The sequence below is a fragment of the Amphiura filiformis genome, chromosome 4 (genome assembly GCF_039555335.1).
Source record: "Amphiura filiformis chromosome 4, Afil_fr2py, whole genome shotgun sequence".
Taxonomy (NCBI): Eukaryota; Metazoa; Echinodermata; class Ophiuroidea; order Amphilepidida; family Amphiuridae; genus Amphiura; species Amphiura filiformis.
In genome coordinates this window covers 15,808,330-15,830,987 of record NC_092631.1, presented here as the reverse complement: position 1 = coordinate 15,830,987, position 22,658 = coordinate 15,808,330, and the positions used below count along the sequence as shown (strand labels likewise).

General features: G+C 38.8%; 1 protein-coding gene across 2 annotated transcripts in view; it reads right to left on the bottom strand.

Annotated features, from left to right (window-relative positions):
* LOC140150604 (uncharacterized) overlaps positions 1-22,658 on the bottom strand; it is a 45,974-nt gene that overhangs the window by 9,339 nt on the left and 13,977 nt on the right. For both annotated transcript variants that reach the window (XM_072172654.1, XM_072172655.1), the window contains exons 2-5: positions 18,202-18,308; positions 12,398-12,543; positions 8,536-8,700; positions 7,819-7,940 (exon numbers count right to left, since the gene is read on the bottom strand). In XM_072172654.1, coding sequence (XP_072028755.1) covers positions 7,819-7,940; positions 8,536-8,700; positions 12,398-12,543; positions 18,202-18,308 — 540 coding nt within the window. The remainder of the gene's footprint in view (positions 1-7,818; positions 7,941-8,535; positions 8,701-12,397; positions 12,544-18,201; positions 18,309-22,658) is intronic.

Genomic DNA, 22,658 nt, shown 5'->3' with positions numbered 1-22,658 from the left:
TACATGATATTTAGCCGTCTCTTAAACGTCCCAAACAATAACTATTTCCGTTTAGGAACGAATTTATCAAGATCGTTTAAAACAAGATTGGTTCCTCTTAGGAACTCATTCATGACCTTCGTAGCCAATAGACATAATTGCGCTTACCAATCAATAACCCACGATTAAGCTTTGGTTCATCTTTTGAACACATTCATGGCATTCGTAGCCAATAAATATAATTAAGCTATCTAATCAGAAACTCATTACTCATGATTAAGCTCTGGTTCCTCTTAGGAACGCATTCATTCATACCTAGTCGATGGAAATTCATGTCCATTCAGAAACTCATTGTGCTCGGGTTCCTCTTAGGAACACACGTATTCGTGGCATTCTTAGCAGGTGGATGAAATTTCCGTGTTGAGTCAGAAACTCATGTTTACTTTCTATTTCCTCTTAGGCCCAACTTTATGGCGTTCAATGCCAGCTTCCATAATTCCACTGTACATTCAATAACTCATAACTACGCTCTGGTTCCTCTTAGGAACACATAAATGGCGTATACAGCCAATGGACTATTAATTCCGCTGTCCATTCGGGCTCTCATAAAACCCTCTGGTTCCTCATGGCATTTACAGCCAACAGTCTGCCAACTTGAACTTAATTCCACTTTCAAATCGGTAACTCATGTTTTACGCTCTGGTTCACCTTCATGGCATTTAAATTCAATAGACATTAGTCTCGAACTTGAGCAAGCATTCATAAATGGATTAGACGTCCATGGCCTTAACCGCTTCGTCACAGGGACGTCCCGATAATTACACTCTCCATTAATCTCATTGTTTCGTTGACAATTAATATTACCCTTGCATATTATCTACTGCCTTGAGTATGGCTTTTTCTCTGGATCCTCTTATAGAACCTCAACTTGCACGGTTGCCGTTATCAACGCTTCTCGTAACTGATTTCCGAATCTTCCTAAAATTTCCATTATTTTACACCAACTCCTTTCTGGAACTCAACTAACTCAGAAATCCTGATGATTCATTAATAATATATTAATATATAGAGTCTCAAAAAGAAAACCGTTACTGAATATACCTGAAAACAAATTCGTTAAGACCTTTTCGATAATTCTGATCTTGCACTCCTGTTTCCTCTCAGAAACACATACGAGATATTTATACCCAGTGAAAACAGTTTCACTTTCCGTTCCCTCTTAAAGCGAACTAGTATATTTATTATGTGGTATATTAAACGGATGCGAGCCACCGCGTGATTTAGCTGAAAGAGAAAACTACCATTTCTCCCTTAACCACGATTGCCCCTAACTTATACATGACATTGATGACGGTACAAATGTCCCACACTTAGCACATATCGCAGACATTAGGCCTGTGCTAAGCAAACTAGACTGAAAAACTTAATGTTACAGATTTCCGGCTAGCTATGCAGGCATCGCCCACACCTCATCAGCTTTGTTAACTATGGATACACCTGAAGGAATGTAACACAGCCTTACTCCATCTTGGCATAGAAGAATACGACGAGCGCGATTCTCGCCTTCATAGAAAAAAAAAAAAAATTAATCTAGGCCTACTTTTGAAATTTAAGAGCTTCACAGTCTTGAGTTATCAGCGATATAGTCTACCTTGTGAAGTCCAAAATATGAATCCTTATACGGGAAAGGAAACTCACCTCTATATCTGAAACAAGACTATACTCAATTATCTAGATCCTACATTTTGCTTATATCCATCTGCAATCTCTTCGCGGGGAATTTAGAAAAACAATGAAACTTGATCTTAACGATTTCAACATTTTGAACTCTACCAAATTTGAGGAGCAGTCCTTAAATTTTCCGGAGCTTAAACAATGATGATCACATTTGATAAACATAATTTAAGCAGATATGACTTCCCCAACAATTAACCAAAAAGACATTAAATCCGTTAAAAATTCTCAATAAACTCTCATAACTGCTAATATTGAGACATTATGCCAATATGACGGAAATCTGAATACCAGACAAAGCAAATTGCATATTTTGCAAGCTTATTCTAAAACATGACACCGATCCTGCTTAGAATTAATACTTGAACATTGACCACTTTAAGCTCGAGAAAATCTTTTTAATCGGCCTTATGAATTGTATCCAGAAAACGATCTTAAACAATTTGGCATTTAGCGCACTTGCGCTTATTTATCCTTTATAAATTTTGAACCGACATCAGAATATTTATCGAAAACGAAATTCTTGCTCCTTAGCTCGATCTCTGAAGCCTTAGAAACCCGCTTAGAAATAAGACAATAAGTAGCTATGTATTCATATTGGAATACGCAGGCAATCATAGCCAATTTACATTATTCCCCCATCCAATCGGAAACTCATAATTACGCACCAGTTCCTCAATAAATTTTGAACCGAATCTGAATATTTATCGAAAGCTCTTTAGCTCGATCTCTGAATCCTTAGAAATAAGACAATAAAAAGCTATGTATTCATTTTGGAATACAAAGGCATTAATAGCCAGTTGACATTATTCCCCTATCCAATAGGAATAATTACGCTCCAGTTCCTCAATATGAAACAAAGAATATCATAAATAACTTGGCTCAATTCCTCTTTTAAACCTGTTTTGCCGAACCTTCTGCTCACCAATTCAGTTTGCTTAGTTGTATCTTCTTGAAACTGCATCTGAATGTAATCCAAATGCGGAATGTTTGACTCAAACTCTGATACCACGGAATTAAAGGCAGAATCTTTAAGGCAATATCTTCATATCAACAACTCTTCTCAACCACCCTTTTATCATCAGGGGTTGATTATGCGCTCCAAACTGCACAAACCAAATATTTCTACCTCGCAACAACAAAAACCCCGGGTCTTCCGACTGCTCTAGAAGGATATTCTGTGATAAAAATCCAATGATTGAAATTACGCTATTTCCAAATTTTTACTATTATCATTATCAGTGATAACAAATCTAGAATCTAGCAGAGCTTCCTCTGCAAAAAACGCTATATAATACTTTAAAATTTATATCCTGTAATCATAATAATGTAGTCCGAATAATCAGACCCAGAACTGAAATATCAATTTATGACATGATCGTGTATGATACGGAATTCTGACAACGATGCTGCCATATTTTGACTCCAAGCAGCTATTGATGCGCTCCTTCATTTGACTCTACTACAATGTACTAGTTATCGGTGCAATATTGCCATTAAGTTTGACTTCAGGCAGCTGCTAATGGGCTCCTGCAATGAACTCTCCATTCAGTTTATCGGTGTATAACTTACACCCACTTATTTGAATTAATCGAAATTCACATCACCGTGCACCAACTGAATTAATATTTTAAGCTATGCATGCATAAAATTTACTAACCTTGCTAGATCCTCGTACAAAAAACTTCCCATCGCCATTGCATAAACATATCATTGTTGACCTTACCGTAATTGATGGTCATTCCACCGTTTACCTGCGAAACCGCGTCAACACCACGTGTCAATCTGACAGCGCCACATTTGAATTAAATATTATGTGCATTTCTCTTCTCTTGAGCAATGCCCATGTGCTGAAATTTCCAGCCAGCTAGATAGAAGAAACCGGCTGATTTAAAATCATCCAAAAGCGTGGACACTGCTACCGTAGTGAATTAGATTATGAAGCCTCTGTCAAGGCAGTTGAACCTCTTCGAAGTGGGAACATGTTAGCATACAACGGGCATGAACTCTATTTAAAATGAATACATCCGCGAAATCTAGAAACAAATCTAGATAAAAGCACAACAGGTCTGTCCAGGCTGAATACGCAAGCGTGAAGTGAAATTCATCCTTCAATGAAACGCCTGAATAACCAATCAATCGATGCGATATTGTTGTACAATCGCTGAACAACCTTTGTTCAACAGCTGTAGCTCCGTAAGAAAAAACATTTCGATGGAGCCAAATTGGCTGCAGAGGAGACGGGTCATTTTGCTATGCAAATGAGTTGAGTGTCGTAGCCCTGGTATATAACAGCTCGGGGGCACTGCTAATTCAAAGACGTCTCTGATATCAAATACTCTTGAAGCGTCATGTCACATAACAGTATCATATTTCAGAGACGTCTCATAAATCACATACTCCCTAGTTTCAAAACCCAGTCGCAAACGATATAAGTAATTTTGATGAACGTGCCAGCGCAGTGGGAATAATTTTGTGTATAGGCCTTATCAGGGTTGTAGCTAGCCCAAGTTGACCATGTTGAGTGCCTGCCAATTTTACTATCCAATTCATGAATTGGATAGTAAAATTGGGATTTTTTTACTTCAAAACATTTGATTTTGGCCATTGCAATCTAAGTGTGCTCTGGGACCATTTGTCAGAATTTGCACAGATAGATATAATTTTTGCACAGGTAGATATTTTCTAAACATAGGAAAGCTTATTCTAATACACTCAGCTTCGTTCCGATGTGCTGCATCGGGTGCCGAGCTGTCAACAAAGCTCGACGTATGTGATATAACAGACCCCCGCACACCGTCATCGTCCCTATATCTTCGTGTTAATAATTGCCGTGATAGTACGATGAATCCTCACGTTTTTCAACAGCTACGCATGGTGATTTTGTTCGAGATAGGCCGAGTGACTCAGGCTAAGCATACAATGTGAGATTTTGAGAGTCTGCCACACTGTTTCTATTCTATGTTTTTACGATTTTCGCATGATCAGTATATGGCTGGCCGTAACCGCCACAACGTGGAGCTGCTACGCGTAGCTTACTTTTCGCTTCGCGGAGCTAAATTGACCAATCATGTTAGATCTTTTCATTACGCGGAGCCAGTGGATGCATCCTCGTTCCAGAGAGAGAAAACTCTTGCCAAAATTAATGTTTTCTATGGGGATTTTAAATGAATCAAATGTAAATAAACCACGACCAGTTGTACAGGATCAATACCATTGTTTGATTAGTGTATAGTCAATGTTACCTTGCATGCATGTGTCATGTGTGTGGCGTATTTGTTTGTTTGTTTGTCTACTGTGTCAGGCCAGGATCACTGACACCCACGGTACTGATACTGTCATACTATCACGGTGATCATATTGTTGAATGTTGTTGACTTTAAAATAATCATGATGCAGTCATGTCTACAGTAGAATTCACCACGACCTTTGAAGGACTTAAACCCCATGATAACACTCAATGAAAACAGCTCAACTATGTTACATCAGATCTTCTCTGGTTAAATACACACTGCACTTGTGTCTGTTTTACCTGTGCAATGAGCAATGAGCTGGTATTATAGTTTCAGTTGGGTGAACGATTACAAAGCGAATGCAAGGTAACAATACTGTGTGCGCTTTTGTTTACGAAATGAGACAATAGTCTGCTTATTGTTAACCAGCGTTCTTGAAAATGAGAAGCATAATGGTTTGCAGACTTAACACGGTTTAGAAATAATTTCTTCATATTGTTTGGTGTTATCTGTCGTTTACATATTCTTCCTAAAACACAAAAGTACCAATATTTCCAAACACCTAAATTAGCTAAAAATTTAGGACATGTTACAAAACTATATTTTCTAGAACTTCAGAGAATACTTTAAATATTGGCCGGTTATTTTTTACACAGTGACGTCAACTAGGCAATGGCCTATACTTCTAACATACACTATTTGTAGAGGTCACGCGTCAATGGTGAGCGCACTGAGTATTGTGTATAGGAAAACGGACAGTAACTACAGTATGTATGGCCTACTACTAGTATATAAAGTAAATCCGAACTGGTTTGCTGAAGGTCGAATTCCGCAGACCACGCCGCGCAAGTTGTACAAATTAGCTCCCGGCGATACACTGCACATCGCAGAATTGTGCGCATGGTTTACCACCACTCTGCCTAGCTATATAGTCATGTACAATACTGTATGAGTTTCTTATGAGTGCATGTCCATCTTAATAATAAGTCGGTTCGTACTTTTCATAAACTACTTTTTGAATCATAACTTTCGTGACCGAGGATATCTTGCAACTACGTGAAGCTCGTCTGGCAAATTCTTAATGAATAAATTCGCTTCACGTAATGAGTAAGTCGTACTTGATTGGTCAGTTTTACCTCCGAGTAATGAAAAACTCTAACATGATTGGTCAATTTGGCTCCACGGAGCAAAAAGTCAGCTACGCGTTGTGGCTGTTGCGGCCTACCATATCAGTATCCCATATGATATTTCTATTGCAAGAACATTTTATTTGTTGTCAGGTAAATCACAGGTTTTATTTTAAATACACTAACTGGAAATTAAATTCACTAATTAGTGAGGACCGGTATTTTGCTGTGGATATGTTTAACTGCAATTTTGATGTAAAAAATTTGAAATCCACGGTAAAAATTGTGATAGTATTCAACTCTTAGAGAAAATAATTATATAAAGGAATGCATGTAAAATCCAGGTGCAATACAATGTACATTATTGACACACTATCACTCTCTTTATCTACGTCAATAATAGAATAATCGATTTCAATCGAATTGAATACATTGCTCCATTTTGAGTTTGTAGTTGACTACTGAGCGACATAAGCGATCGATTGCTAGCCAATCAGATAGAACTCCTTCACTCGCCCGTCGCTCACCAACGGAGTATTAAATTTATATTTATCGTATAGGGCGCCGACACTGTGCCCCGTATGTGAAATCAGTGACCCGTCTTTGAAATCAGAGACGTCTGGTTATTACCAGTGCCCCCGAACTGATAATAAGCTGAGACTAGTTGTGATTGCCGGAGTCATCCTTTAATCTTGTTACATGATCATCACGAATAGTGCAAGGCGTGTCGGAATAGCTGCGGTCGTTTAACTCCAAAAAAAAATCAATTTTCATTGCCTAGATTAGGGGATTAATGAAAAGTTAAACCTTGAAGATTTGAAAGGGTATGAAATTCAAAGCATGCATTTTCAAAAATTAATGACAAACTATAGACGAAGTTGGTTCTTAGGCTGAGTTCACATAGAAGTATACGGTATACGGTATTCGCTATACGAAATACGCTCATTCGATCAGGCTGAGTTCATATAGGGTATACTATGTGAACTCAGCCTGATCAAATAAAGCGTATTCATATAGCGAATAACGAGTATATCAGTTACCCATTTTTCTTCGTCTTATCAAATGCTTGTAACTTTACTTCTTGAGGTCACATTGCATTCAATGAGGTGTCATAATGTGCAGAATTAGATAGTGCATCTATTAAAAAATGAATTTACCCACATATGGTTTAGGTTTTTAAAATTTGGACGGTATACGCTGCACTAAAATCGCACACGCGCGATTCCCACTATACTATACTAAACGCAGGTATACGGCCTTTTCGAATAGCTCTTATGTGACCCGGTACTATGAAATTACCTTGCTCGAATTAAGCTATACGCGTGCACCTACAAAACGTGCATCGTATACCCGAATAGTATACTTCTATGCGATCGTAGCCTTATGTGACCCGGTACTATGAAATTGCCTTGCTCGATTTAAGCTATACGCGTGAACCTGAAAAACGTGACACCGTATGCGAATAGTATACTTCTGTGAACGCACCCTGAGGCTGCGCAATGCGTTCACAAGTAAAGTTCGAAGCATTTGATAAGACGAAGAAAATGGGAAAACTGACATACTCGCTAGTCGCTATACGAACTACGCTGATTCGATCAGGCTGAGTTCACATAGTATACTCCTATATGAACTCAGCCTGAACGAATGAGCGTATTTCGTATAGCGAATACCGTATACCGTATACTTCTATGTGAACTCAGCCTAAAGGGTCAATGTTACTGTCACTTTATCAAAATTAAACGTGCCTGAAAGCATTTAATGAATATCCCGTAAGTCCAATGAACCGAGCTTTCCCAGCTTGTCTCACTTTTGCTAATGCTGGTAGCGTTTCGTTTACAATGGCATCCGTATGCTGGTTATCGTGTACCTGTAAATTAAAATATGATGGAGACCTGATCAGCCTAATCTAGGTTTCTTCTTCGGAAACTGGGGGGGGGTAAACAAGGCGGAACAGTCCGAAGAGTCATTTATAGTTCGAAAAGGGTTAAAATTACGGTTACTTTAGAGTATGCTTGGTTAGGAATATGTCGTTGGATTAGGGTTATATTAGGAATTAGGTAATGGTTAGGATTGGTGTTGGGTCATGCCAGGGTTAGGGTCACAGTTAGTATTAGAGTCAGAGTTATAATGATTGGGTTTAGGATCAGGGCGTATATAGGCTCGAATATGAGAGCAATCATCGATTTGAAATTGGCTTTTGCAAAATGTTGTGCCAGAGGAGGGGTACAGAGTAATTATTATAGATCATTAGGCTACCGAAGGAGTCACTACAAGACGCACATACTTAGGATCTATACTCTGTTTTGTCTACTCACGGTATTAAATTCGCACTGACTTTCTAAGAACTTGTAAGTGATCGTGACAACACCAAGTTTTCTTTGGCTCCTTAATTGCATCTGTAAGCCACCGTGGTTAAGCCTATACAAACCCCCGAGAACAAAGTATTACCCTAGGAGTATTACCTGAATGATATCCACGTAGTCTAACCCTAGATAGCGCAGGCTATCATCCACACTCTGAAGGGTCTTCTCCGCAGAAAAATCTAATATCGCTTCACGATTTGGCTTCATGTATCGACCCACTTTGGTAGCGATGTAGAACGTTTGTCGAGGAACATTTTTAATCGCCTTTAAAATAGATACAGTACAAAATGTAGGTGATAATCAATTAATTAATAGCGTAAACTTCATTTAAAACAAAAGATAAGTGACATGGATAGGGATCATCTCGGTGTAAAAGGTGCGAAGGAATAAAATTTAGCACTTTGGTCCGCTGATATCAGCGACCCTCTGTTAAAGGTATCCAATGTTTCAAAAAATAAGTAACTTTTATTCAGTTGCTTTTTGGTAGGGTAGCGTGCAAGGGAAACAACCACCGCGACGATCTTGACCCACTTTTCCCGCCTTTTGAGTGCGCATTAGGTGAAAAGAGCACAAGTGAAGCTGAACAATAACTCTTTTCGGTCCATAAAAGTAATTATTAGTACATAAGTGACATCATTTGTAAAAAATACCGCAGTCATGGTAGCGTTCAAGGCACATATAATAACCCATGCAGTCATGTGATAAAACAGCCATTGGGAGACAAGAAGTCGTCAATAGCGTTATGGGTTTGCACTATTTTTGAATGTATTATCCCGCACTGTAAGCAGAATGCACTGATCTGTGTGGGGGTGTGTCGGGGGGGGGTGCAATGATACATTGACTACTGCTGACTGACGTTGACCAATGTCGCGATTTTGCTAAAGGAACAAGTTGAGACCAGTGTGATTTTCCACATATTTCGACCTTCGACCTTTTTGTATAGGCCTATAATTCAAGGACTGAGACAGGTCAAAGTGTACTTTTTCTGAATCCTTATGACGTGAGGAATGCATTAACATTTCACACCTTTATAGCCGGCCATGTTGGATTCATGCATATTAGACACTGATCACCACTTAGATTTTCCATGATTTTTGATATGTTTTTGTGTAAGCTTTTGGGAGATGGGCGCATGCGAAATGAATTGTGACGTAATTATTGAAATTTGACCATACCAAATATTATCACTGTTACATGATGGCATATCGTATGAGGTATGTCTTCTTAAATGCAGCAAGCGAAGTCGAGCATACCTTTGTATATTGAGCTAGTCGATGGCAAACAAAAATTAGTTCAGATTTTATCATGTTTATGTAAATTATATATAGCAAATAAGTTGTTTTCGTTCGAAAACAAAAGGCTTTCACAATTTGAAGTTTACATGCATGTAGCTTGTTTATTTGATATTTATTATGAGCTTGTTTAGTACTTTTTTTTCCTTAGACATTGGTCCTTCAATTTCTGAAACAAAAATTAATGATTTTTATTTGTACTAATTACTGTAACTCGTTAAGTCTAATTAGTCAGAGGTGGCTCATGTGGCGGAGGATCATGTGGCGGAGGATCACAATGCTGTACAATGGTGATCCTCCGCCACATGATCTTCAATAAACATTATTGATGGATTTCTACTTGTTTCTGTACTTGATCTCAGCCAAGTGATATCATGTTTAGCATTCATTGCCTCAGTATTTGTTAATTAGACAATTAAAATTACTAATTACTTGTTGCTACATTAATAAAGTTCGTTGACCTCTATGTACTTAATAGGGATTTAATGTAGGCAACATTCAAAAGGATGCTACGGACAAACGAAACATGATAAAAGGCTCAAATTTCTTAAGCAGACCTTGGTTGTGATCCTCTTTACTTCAGCAAACTAAAAACTAGTAAAATTATAGAAAGTTTGCGACAAATTTTGATAAGGGGTGTTTTAAAGAAATATATATAAATATTGACAGATTTTTGACCACCATATATCTACATAATTGAAGTACTTGACCGCTAAAAGTTCCATATGGCTAGGTGGGCAATTAAATAAACTATATTAAACATGTGTGAAAACTTTACATTATCAATGTACGTCGAGGGGTGACACCCCTAACTGAATTAATATTTTCATTCTTATTTTGCTTGTTACACCCTGTATATTATATGGGTCACCCTGTATAATTACTCCCATTGTATGGTTTCTGAAATCGTCTGAGTATATGCTCTCAGAATATATACTTTTATTGGGTTCTAATGTAAACTTTTGAAGTTTTAGTACCAAACCTGTAAAAGCATGTGATTTGTTTGAAAAATACACATGCAACGTAACTGGTGCCCAACATAAAAATCATGACCCTATACGGTTAAGTTGATTCTCACGATTAGGCTGAAACTTATGATTGGGGTTGATACACTAAGCCAAAAAAGAAACTTACAATTTTTCACAAGGTCATATCTTAAAATCTTGTTCATCAAAATGAACCAAAATTACACACAGGATTACTTCAATCATCATCAGTCGGCTGCGGAGCAGGCGACTACAAGCTTTCTCCAACTAATGCGATTTTGGGCAAGCAAAACAATTTTGTTTGGCTGCAGCATCCCATCAGTATCTCCCAGGAGGTGCTAGACACACTGTAAGTACAGTGTGCGTGGCCGTCCCGGTTTCCTCTTCCAATGTGGTGGAATACAAAACGCATATTCTCTCACAGGCTCGCCATCTCCAAGACGCAGCACATGGCCGAGAAATCTGAGCCGATGAATCCCGACTCCGGCAACCAGTGGAGTGGCGCCGGCCAGGCTGCAGATGGCCCCACCCGGAATCCGATCCACACGCCCGACGTCCAACATGACTCTGCAGCAAGACGCTGCAAACGCATTGATCCCGTCCTCCACGTCCCTGGCAATCACCCACGACTCGCACCCGCACAGAAAGACAGCAACACACGCCGTCTGAAACAGCTTGACCCCTGTTTCGACCGGCAGGGACGGGCCCCTCCAAAGGCGCCCAGCCTCCAGAAAGCCGCCCAGGCCAGCGCCCCTCCTCCCTCCAGGTCTCCAACAACAGAGCCCACCCCGGAACCCAAATACCTGAAGCCTGTGACATGGCTGATGGTACCACCACAGACCTCAAGTGCCGGCCGGGCGTCACAGCCCGCAGTCACACATTCCGTCCCAGGTGCGCCGACAACAAGGCCCAGATCCGCCGCCGCAGCCGCAGTCCCAGCAAGCCGTGAAAGTCCACGGAAGACTCCAGCAGGGCAACATCATCAGCAAAATCCAGGTCATTCAACATCCCGGCAGGACACCTGCTAGACTGACACGGGCAGGCAACAACCCCAGCGTCAATTCCAGAAGTCGACCTCATCAGAAGGCAGTCCACCAGGACAATGAACAGAAACGGCGCCAACACACCACCCCGAAGCACTCCAGCCGTCACCCGGAAAGGCTCTGAGACACTGCCATCCACCACAACGGCACCACTGGAGTCCCTGCAGAGCACCCGGATTCAATACTCTACTCTAAACACATGTCAGTAACCAAGCAATTGTCCAACTGACACAACAGCAAAATGCACTGACATGGAACAGCTTCCTGGACCACATTCACAGTCCAATAATTGGCATCTGTTCAACGCTCTCACATATTTCTTGTGCTGGTGCCAATTATTGGGCTGTGAATATGGTCATGGTGGTCCAGGAAGCTGTACCATATCAGTTCATTTTGCTGTTGTGTCAGTTGGACAACTGCTTGGTTACTGACATGTGTTTAGAGTATAGTATTGAGGCAATCCTGTGTGTAATTTTGGTTAATTTTGATGGACAGGATTTTAAGATATGACCTTGTAAAAAATGATAGGTTTCTTTTTTGGCTTAGTGTATTTGGAAAAGAAATACTGCCGAAATTTCCATATATAGTAAGTTTATACACTATCGTCATTATCATTTCGAAAGTTGAACAAGAAACATACTCGCCCAATGTTCATTTCGGATTTCCCCATTCCATACCATGGTGATGTATCTATATAGTTGATACCATTGACGAGAGCATCGCGAACTGATTGTACACCTTTCTCCTCATGAAAATCACCATACCATCCGCCAAGAGGTGCACCACCTGTATGAGAGAATCGTGTAATGTTAAAATCAATTTGCTCAAATAAACTGTCAAAATGTATCAAAATTAACATTCTTGTCTTCACAAGAAACGTGGTAATTTGGATTCTGGATTCGTCCAGAGAAAGGCGGGAGTCTATTGACTAAACCTCAATTTCACTATTGCGGCTCCCCCCCGCCCCCTAAAATGTCAGCTCATCCTCCTCGTGGTATCATGGTTTACGACCATATCAAAATATTTAGTCAGGTAAAGTATTATTCAGATTTCCTTTTACAAATTAAGCGTACTGCTAGCCGTCCAGCGCGTATTTTACACATGGTCCAATGCACACGCTTGACGTCGCGCACGTATACGCGATGGTTAACTTGTAAAAGGAAATCTGAATAATACTTTAGGTAGAACTTGATTATGACTGTAAAGTTGGGTATGACTACGATTTGTTGCTTTTTATGTTGACCTCTGAGGTGTATTATAGAACAAGAATCTGGAGGGTGTCCAGTGTGAACCCCTGAGCCTTCCGAGATATCAAGGGTCAAAGTTTACACAGGGGTTAAAACTCATACTTGTTCTGATTTAGTTAAAACTTATTCCAAAATATTCGTAGGATTCAGAAAAATATAGTTTGGCCTACCTACAACTTATTAGTCTGGAATTCTTAACGTTAAAGGTGAACCTCATTGAAAATAAAGTTATATATCAATGGAAAGTTTATGATGTCAGGAAGCAGAAAAGAATATTTTTTATTTGCATAGCGTACCAGGTTAGACATAATCTCCATGCAAAGATTGGATATTGGCACCCCCCCTAAATTACAAAACGAAATCGTTCAAATTGGGCGCTTTCGTTGATGACGTCAGCTCAGGGACACACAGTTACTTCCGGGTTTGATTGTAAACACAATGTCCGTGTATTACTGTGGCATGCAACGGGCCAATGCACGAACTCAGTCATTGTCAACTTACTTTACATGAAAAATATCTTCAATAAAATAAGAATAACATGAAGGAAATATCATGATCAAATCAAGAATGAAGTTCCTGAATAAAGTGTGTGGATTTAAAAATGGGAAAAGTGCTGGCCGGGGTGATTTGGGATAGGCCAAGCCATCCACGATATGCATAGGGAATATTACAGTAACACGAAGAGTGAAGATTCGCCGAAGAACCGGAATGAAAACAGATCAAGTTGCAAAAAATAACTGCTAGTGCTACCAGTTCAGATCGTCACACCAAGTTGAGATGAACTTATCACAATGAGAAAATGAAGGAATAGAATAAGGTATATGTACAGGATGTTTTAATTATTTCTTAGCTTTACAACCGGTCATGGCCGGTCATGTATGATAGGCGAACTCGTATATGATACATACGGGATGAGCTCAGTGACTGACTGAGTCTCACTACGCCGAGTGTTCAGTATCCGCGACTGTACTGTACTTGCAGACAAAATGACCGATTTGATATTGACATTCTGATATTTCCAACTTATTGCTACTTCATCAGCGTAATATATTCCTGTAAATGTTCCAAATATAAGGGAACGATTGATCAAATCTGCTGAAACACCCCATGAAACAGACAGCGCAAGTGCTGAGGACGAAGCCCCGAAGCGAGTCGCTGTGTTTGTGCATATCCGTCCCTTCAATTTCTTCAGCAGCAATTTACGCATCGTGTTCGGTAATCCATAAAACATGAATGTTTCACTTTTTCAGTACCGTACACTGATTGTACTATCATTAAAGAATCGTGACACAAGTGACAATATTTTAATTTTATTCAGATTTCCGTCAAATAACGGTCTACTAAGCCTAAATTGTATTTATTTTTATAATAAAGTATCTGGCCGAGTATCTGTTTCTTTCAATCGCGATTGTGTGGAAAGAATGTATTACCGCAATGCGCTAAATATGAAAACCATTATATGGGCTGGATTTGATGAAATCTGGTTTTTTTTAATTAATTTTTTCATTACTGCAAGACGATATTTTTTTTAATCAGATATTTTAAAATGAATCAAGAATAGGGAGTGTCACAAACAAGTATTTAATTTGTTATTCGATCATGTTTATTCAGTCCATGACATGAACGGTAGCAGCAAGCATTTGCGCATGGGATTGATCCCAGCGCGAAATTCAAACTCAATTACCCAGTTATACCCAGCCAGTTATGACTGATTTTGTCAAAAATTTACGGAAAATGTATGTATTGACAATAATTCTATTATTTCTAATATATATAGAAGGAACCAGCAACTTGAAGATTCCTCTAATTTCAAGCTTTATTGTGAAAATCAGACTTGCCGGGCAGCTTGCAAAGTACAGGAAGCAAGTCTTGTTTACATGTTTCCGAGTAGGATCACGTGACTGCGAACCCTGAGCTTACGTCACGAGCATTCCCAAGGTCATAGACGATTGATTTGGGTGCTTTTTGGGCGCCTCAAAAAAGACCAAAAATTCAATCATTTTTTTAATTTTTCAGCTTTATTGGCCATCAAAAAAATCGGAAAAAATAATTTTTAGTATCCTGACATCATAAGCTTTCCATTGACATATAACTTTATTTTCAATGAGGTTCACCTTTAAGGTCGAAGGACAACATTTTGGCTTTAGGTAAAAAACAAAACATTTTCATCAAAATGGTCTCAAAATGGTCAGTTTGTTGCAACAATAATAATTATTTAAATAATAAATAGTTTGCAATACCTAAGATATTTTGTTACCTGGGTAACACAGTTATCGAAATGGATCGATACCCATCCAGTCCTATTGATTGTGACATATTTTGCTGTGATTCCTAGATAACAAATACCCTAGATAGTGCAAAGTATTCTTTTTGAGATAACAAAACCAAAATCCTTGGGCCTTTTCACTATTAACTACAGACAGATAAGTTGTAGATTTGTCAAACTATAATTTTTTAATCCTTGGGACCAGCAGAATTATTTGGATTTGGTTTGCCAAACTTTTGACCCCTGTATACACTTTGACTTTGGAATGTTGGGATTGCTCACGGGTGCCGATTGGGCACTCAATTTTTGCATTTAGAGCAAAAATATTACGCTTAAAGGGTCATACAGACTCCGAATATTCGACGTAGAATATTTGATGTAACATGTATTCGTTATTCAATCTGTTCCAATTCCATTTCCAGTAATGTTTAACTTCTAACTAATAAAAAGTCTGTATATGAATTAACAATTTGGACGGCGGACCTACATGTATGCCCATCCAAGTAACAACGCAGTGATTACATGTAGCCTAAATATTACAGAGCAGATAGGGCTACTGCCTTTTTGTTTGATTCATTCTGCTCCCGCAAATACCGTCTACAAGATTTCACACCACCAAATATAAAATAGGATTATACGGTCGTGCGTCCAATGCATTTCTCAGAAAAAACTTGAATTACCCTTGGTAAGCATTAAAATGAGCTGAAATTTGCATAATTTTGGCTAAATTTGGATTGGTCATGATTAGTAATATCAAATCCTGCAAGTGTACCACAGATGGGAGAGATCGATTTTTTTTAAATGATTTTAAGCAGTCTTTTCTGTACAGAAGGAGTTTAAGTACTTGGGAAGTATCTTTTCTGAGGATGGAAGTATCACCAGAGAAATAGAGACACGATGTCAAAAGGCCAATAATAGTATCTACCAACTAGGCCCGCTTCTCACACATCCTGCAATACCGATGGATACAAAAGAAAAACTCATCAATGCCATATTTTTCCCAACTCTCTGCTACCAGTGCCAAACATGGACTCTCAACAATAGAACAACCCCAAAGCTCATCACCTGTGAAATGAGATGCCTAAGAAGAGCAGCTAATAAGTCAAGGAGGGATAAAATCAGGAATGAGGATATCAGAAAGATGGTGGGCACCACACCAATCACAGAATATGTTGCAAAACAAAAAGTTAGATGGTTCAGTCACCTTATGCGAATGGCCCCTAGCCAACCTGCAGCAAGAACATATAACAGCAAAACAACAGGAACTAGGGCTAGAGGAAGACCAAGGAAGAGGTGGGCAGATGGAGTAAAGGAAGTACTCGCAAGTCATGGGATTACCATGAGTGAGGCTACCCGACTCGCCCAGGAAAGAAAGTTACATTTCCCCACGACGCTATGAAAGGCAAAAGTGGTGGATAAAAGTAAAAGTAAGTTTCTGTACAGAAACACTGGCATGATTTTGCAGGTAAATTAGGTAATTCCCAGACATCATAGACTTCGAGGGCCAGTCGTAAAAAATAATGACGGTCAACCTATATTTTTCCCAGTCAGAGGGATCAGGCTAGGGCTAATTTCAACCATCATAGCTGTCGCTAAGAACTGAGTCGCTCTTGAGAAGAAAAAAGGACGTTTTCTTGAGGCGAATTTAGTACATATCTCTATGAGGATTTATTTGGTGGTGTGATATCACAAGCATGATTATGCCTCTAAACGAGGACCAAAGGCAAATACCCTTCACAAAAATATTATGATATATCGGTCTTACAATAATACGTGTTTGTGCAGTCGCCTGCAGTAATATAGTTGTTCAAACTCCAAATAATGTTTTTTTGTGAAGAGTATCTGCCTCTCATATCTTCCGTCAAAAAACCCTCGTTTAGAGGCATACGGTATATTCTTGTAGACGGAATTTTACGGTAAAGTAAACCACATTGCTCACCGTTCTCGATAGAATTTCAGTCATTAATAATTAGACTCTGTAAAGCAAGCGTTAACACGGCTACCTAAGCTGGTTGGGGTCAGAACCAAAAATGGTGCCAAATTCAGCAGCCAATGAAAGGGGCGCGTTTGGAGAAGTCTTTAGGTGTAGGCCTATAATTCATACTTGATTTGGTGTTCCAAAATATAGTACACGTATTACTATTAGGATTATGATTGTTTAGTAGTGCTAGAAATATGTTTTGGGTTAGAATTTGAATTAGGGTTACAGTTGCAGAAGAGGGATACGGTTAAGAGGGTCCACTATGAGATATATCTTACAAGCTGTTAGGCAACTGGAAGAAAGATGGCTTCATCAAGATTCAATGTGAAGTCAGAAGATAAGAGAAAAATGGCAAAGTCCGCCAAAGACTGAAAATGTTATCGATAACAACCTGTAATGCACATAACAGGCAAGTTTGGGAGGCAGATACCCGGGGGGGGGGGGGGGGGGGGCACTCGACTTTGGAAGTGACGGGGATGTGCGGACAGCAGTTCGAAACTAGGGGTCTTTCGGTGAGAGCCTAGACACCGAAAAAGAGGGTCTTTCAGTGAGAAGGTTCCAAAAAAGGGGATTTCCGTGAGACTGGGGAAATTCTGACCAAAAAGAGGGTCATTCAGTGAGACTGGGAAAAATTGTGGGTCAAGATATAAAAGTTGATGAAAAATTTCAAAATTTCAAAACAATTTTTGAAAAAGGGGTCTTTTGGTGACAGAAAAACAAACAAGGGGGTCATGTGAGAGGAGTTCAGTAAAACAAAAAAGGGGGTCATTGGGTGAGAGCGAGTTGAAAAATGGGGGTCAATGTGACCGCACATCCCCGTCACCCGTTTTAACGGGGGGGGGCAGATATCTTAATTAATTCAGTCTGCATCCAAAGTTGAATGCAGTATCTGTATGTAATCATCGAAGCAAATATTGCATTTTTATTTAGGATGAAAGACCTATACTTACCATAGCCAATAACGGATACATTCATTCCCGTATTCCCCAAAGGGTTGTATTGCATTTTTCGGACGGAGTCTTCATCGTGAAATTCCTTGACAAATGTTTCAGGTAATCTGAAGAATAGTGAACAAATACAGTGTGGGTAAGATGATCGTTCATAACTTTGTTGTAGGCGTGGTACACTTTGTAATCATACAACTTAGGCTTATAAATGAAAGCCATATTCTAATCAGGCCCCAGCGGGGAATCAGGCCAACGATACTCTGTAGTAAATGCCTATACGATGGAGTCACATCGGCCCATGATGCAGTCATGTGTACAGTAGAATTCATCTCGACCTTTGCAGGACTTAAACGCCATTAAAAGCTATTAAACCAAGATAACACTCATTGAAGCAGCTCAACTGATTAAATCAGATCTTCTCTGGTTGTGCACAAGTGTCTGTTTTACATGTGCGACATCGCAATAAAGCTGGTATTATAGCTTCAGTTGGGTAACCGATTATAAAGGAAACGAAAGGAAACAATGGTATGTGTACCTTTGTTCACGAAATGAGACAATGACCTGCTTTTTGTTAACCAGCATTCTTCAAAATGAGCAACATAATGATTGTTGACTTAACACGGTTTGGAAATAATTTCTTCATATTTTTTCTGTCGTTTACATATCCTTCCTAAAACACAAAAGTGCGACCCTCTCCAAACATCTAAATTAGCTAAAAATTTAGGACATGTTACAAAACTATATTTTCTAGAACCTATTTAGAATAGTTTAAATGTAGCTTGTACCCGTTTTTTTGTGGCATCCTTCAGAACGGAGCGGTCCGTTACCAATATAGCTCAATATTTTCGGTCAAATCTCCATTCAATTAACACGGGGAGTTGGCTAGCTATGAGCTAGCTATGCTTTGCCCTCACCATCATATTTTACAAAAGTGCGACCATTTCTGAACATCTAACCTAGCTGTAATTTTAGGTCATGATGTTAGAGAAACATATTTGCTAGAAGTTTGGAGAATAAATTAAATATTGGCTGGTTATTTTTCACACAGTGATGTTAACTAGGCAAGTGTCCATTCTTCCAACATACATCATTTGTAGAGGTCACGCGTCAATGGTGAGAGCACTGTGTATTGTGTATAGGAAAACGGACAGTAACTGCAGTATGCCTTGCATCTATGATCTATCTAGTTTGTGACTCCTGTATCACCGCTCCGAATTTTGATTCATTTTTCGAGTCACATTTTTGTCTCGTCGATTAGCCCCGCCCTTCAGCTGTCAATCATCAGGAATCCAGTGTCATAACCAATATCATTGTCTACGACAACGAACACAGCTGTGGTGTGACCATTAATGACCTTTGACCCCAAAATCTCTGAACACCCCATAGACATTGGCTATTGCCAATGCATGAGTGCACGTGGCATCACTCTGCTGTGTTATTTGTGCCAGAAGAGACATTTTGAAGGAATTTCGTTTCGGACCGGAAGTGACCTTTTAATAACTTTGACCCCAGATATGTATAATAAAATGTATATATACGCAACTTTAATTACGAATAAAATCTTAAAGCTATAGAGACCTATTTCTTGTTCAAGTGATTGTGTGAAAATATGGATAAAAAAATAACATTTACAGATTGGTGTTTGTCTGCAAAAATGCAGAGAAGCCTAAGCCCTATACTTGAACACGTAATGGTTTATCATTGAACGTGTGAAAAGACGTTTTGAACACATTTTAAGACGTGCGTGTGTTAACAATAGTAACATGTTGCATTCGTATTCATTTTGCAAGCGTTAATGTGTTAATTCATGAATGAACTTGAACAGCACCTAATGTATACTTAATTGTACAAGCATTGGCCATCAACACGTTAAAGTGTTTCAGTTTTACGTACCTAGGCATACTCTGTATTTTTGTTCACGGCAGTGAACATTTTCTCCCACTTGAACCCATATCTCATATGCACAGTTTATCCCTTACATACACTGTGTCTTGAATAACTATTGTAGCCATCAACCATGTGGTTGTGAGGCTAGAAAATAATTCCTAATGCCTCATACCCAGGTTTGTATTCCTTTATCTAATCCGGCCCCACTGACAAGGACTTTTTAGCACATCTTATCTTGTATTGAGACAATGGCAGCCAGGACTATTTTTTTGCCTTTTTTCTAAGCATGTTTACTATTGGATTGAGCCATCACATGATTATAATAGGTTTTACTGATTGGTGGGTAAGGTCAATGCTATTGTTTATTTTGTGATAAGGCTGAGCATATTACTGCATATATGAAAAATAGACTGCTATGTTGATACAGGCGATTTACTCAATTCCTTCCAACTGACAAAACTTAATTCCTGTTATCTACCCAGTAATGTTTGCTTATCATAATTGGATCCCAAATATTTATTTGGCCAAGGTTATTATCTGCATGGTATATATTTCTTGCTGGATGGAGAGTTATATAGCCAGAGTCAGGATGTAGTAGTCATTATGCCTCAAATCACTAATTTATTGTAAGATCAGTGCAGAGTAGGCCTAGGTTATATGAAAATGGAAAGTTATAGAACAAATTACTATACACCTGATCCGTGAACTGTGTCTTTTTGAAAGACTCTTCTTGTTTGCAATATCAGTGGACTTAAATATGCCCATAGTTTCGAATTGAATGCATTATTGCTTATTAGATTGACAATGCATGAAACAGAAAATCGGATTAACACCGTTTCACAGTCCCTCTTCATCTGTGGCGAATTCTTCAAATTAGACGTGTAATGGTGAAATTAATTAGAAGCATTAGAACAAAATTGAATTCACAATAATGAATAGTGCTGATCATACATTAATTTGATTGAGCTAAAATGAAATCGATTGCTCATGATGCAAAAAGAAAGCGGGATTCGTTGCGATCATTCAATCTGGCACGAAAAGGAACGACCCTTTTATTAAACAGAACACACAAGTTGCAAAATTGACCGGGAAATCCTATAAATAAATGGTAAAAACCCAGAACGTATACACAAGAAAAATGGTTGGCTCCATATACTGATCTACAGTAAGCCAAAGAATTCAGGTACCAGTTGTGTTCACACCTGTATATCCTAAATAAGGACAAATATGTCAAAATTAAAACAAGCAGCCAATACCTATACTCTTTGACTCTGATTTAAGACCTTATTTGTTGACATTGGTTGTGAATTAAAGAAACAGTGATCTAAAACTTAATGAAAAAACGACTCAAAAGTTGCACTTTTGTGTTCCAATCAATGAAAGAACGACGCTAGTTTTAATCGTGCTAATCAATGGAAGCACGGCGCTATAGTTCTCTTGTTCGCGAACGCTTTGTGTACAAATCAATATTATAGGGCATGCAATGGTGTTAACTGCAAGTTTTAAATTGGTATTTCTGGGTTTTTGGATCGTCGTGTCTTTATTTCTTGAACAATTTCAACGAATGAGGTCTTAAATTCGAGCTAAAAGATGGAGCTTTTGGATGCTGGTTTCTTATATATCTGTGTTTATTTAGGATATACAGGGGATGAACATAACTGGTACCTTAGCCACATGCAGTCCGGCGAGTCAAAATCGATATGTATTGTGCATGTGTATAGGCCCATGTATTGTCGTATTTCTGTATGTAGAACACGCAATTATCAACAATTTAGCGCTATAATACACATTAATGTTTTTAAGCAGATAAAATTGCCACGTGGTATGTTGAAGTTGCGTAGGCGAGCGCCCGAAGGCGCTGGAAGTATACTGTATCTATGATAGCGGCGTGGGTTCGAGCCCCACCTCTGCCGAACTCAATTTACTTTTATTTTTAATTTCTTATTAGGGAAATGTAGCTGGGAGAATTTATGTATGGCGTAGGGAGGAGTGGGGTATCAACAATTCATGTGTAAACATACCGTTAATGTGCTATGTTATTTTGTTTAACACCGGAATTGAACCCCTTAATGACATTTGACCCCTAATCTGTTTACAATTTATAGACATTGGGTAATAACAAGTACAAATCAAATTTAAGGTTTGCTTGACTTTAAGGGCTCGGATAGCGACGTTTCCACATAATTTTTATGGGACTTGAGAGCACATCAGACATATCGAATAGCATTTTGAAAGAGGAATGTCCTTCTGATATCAAATGATTTTGATTTTTTGAAATTTCGTGATATATTAATACCGTACACATTTTTATGGCAAATTATTAAAAATTGATATAGATTTTCCTCAAAAAACACCATGAAAAAAATTAGCATGTTTTTTATTGAAAAAGCTGGGCCAGTAAATTTATTGCAGGGCCACTAGATCTGCCATTTCACTGGCCCGGAGGGCCAGTAGAAAACTGAAACCTAAGTCTGTCCCTGAGTCCCATAGACAATGTATCTATGACATTTGAGTCATATGACCACATATTTTTGGCACCAGGGGACCCCAAAAATGACAAAATCACACTTGCG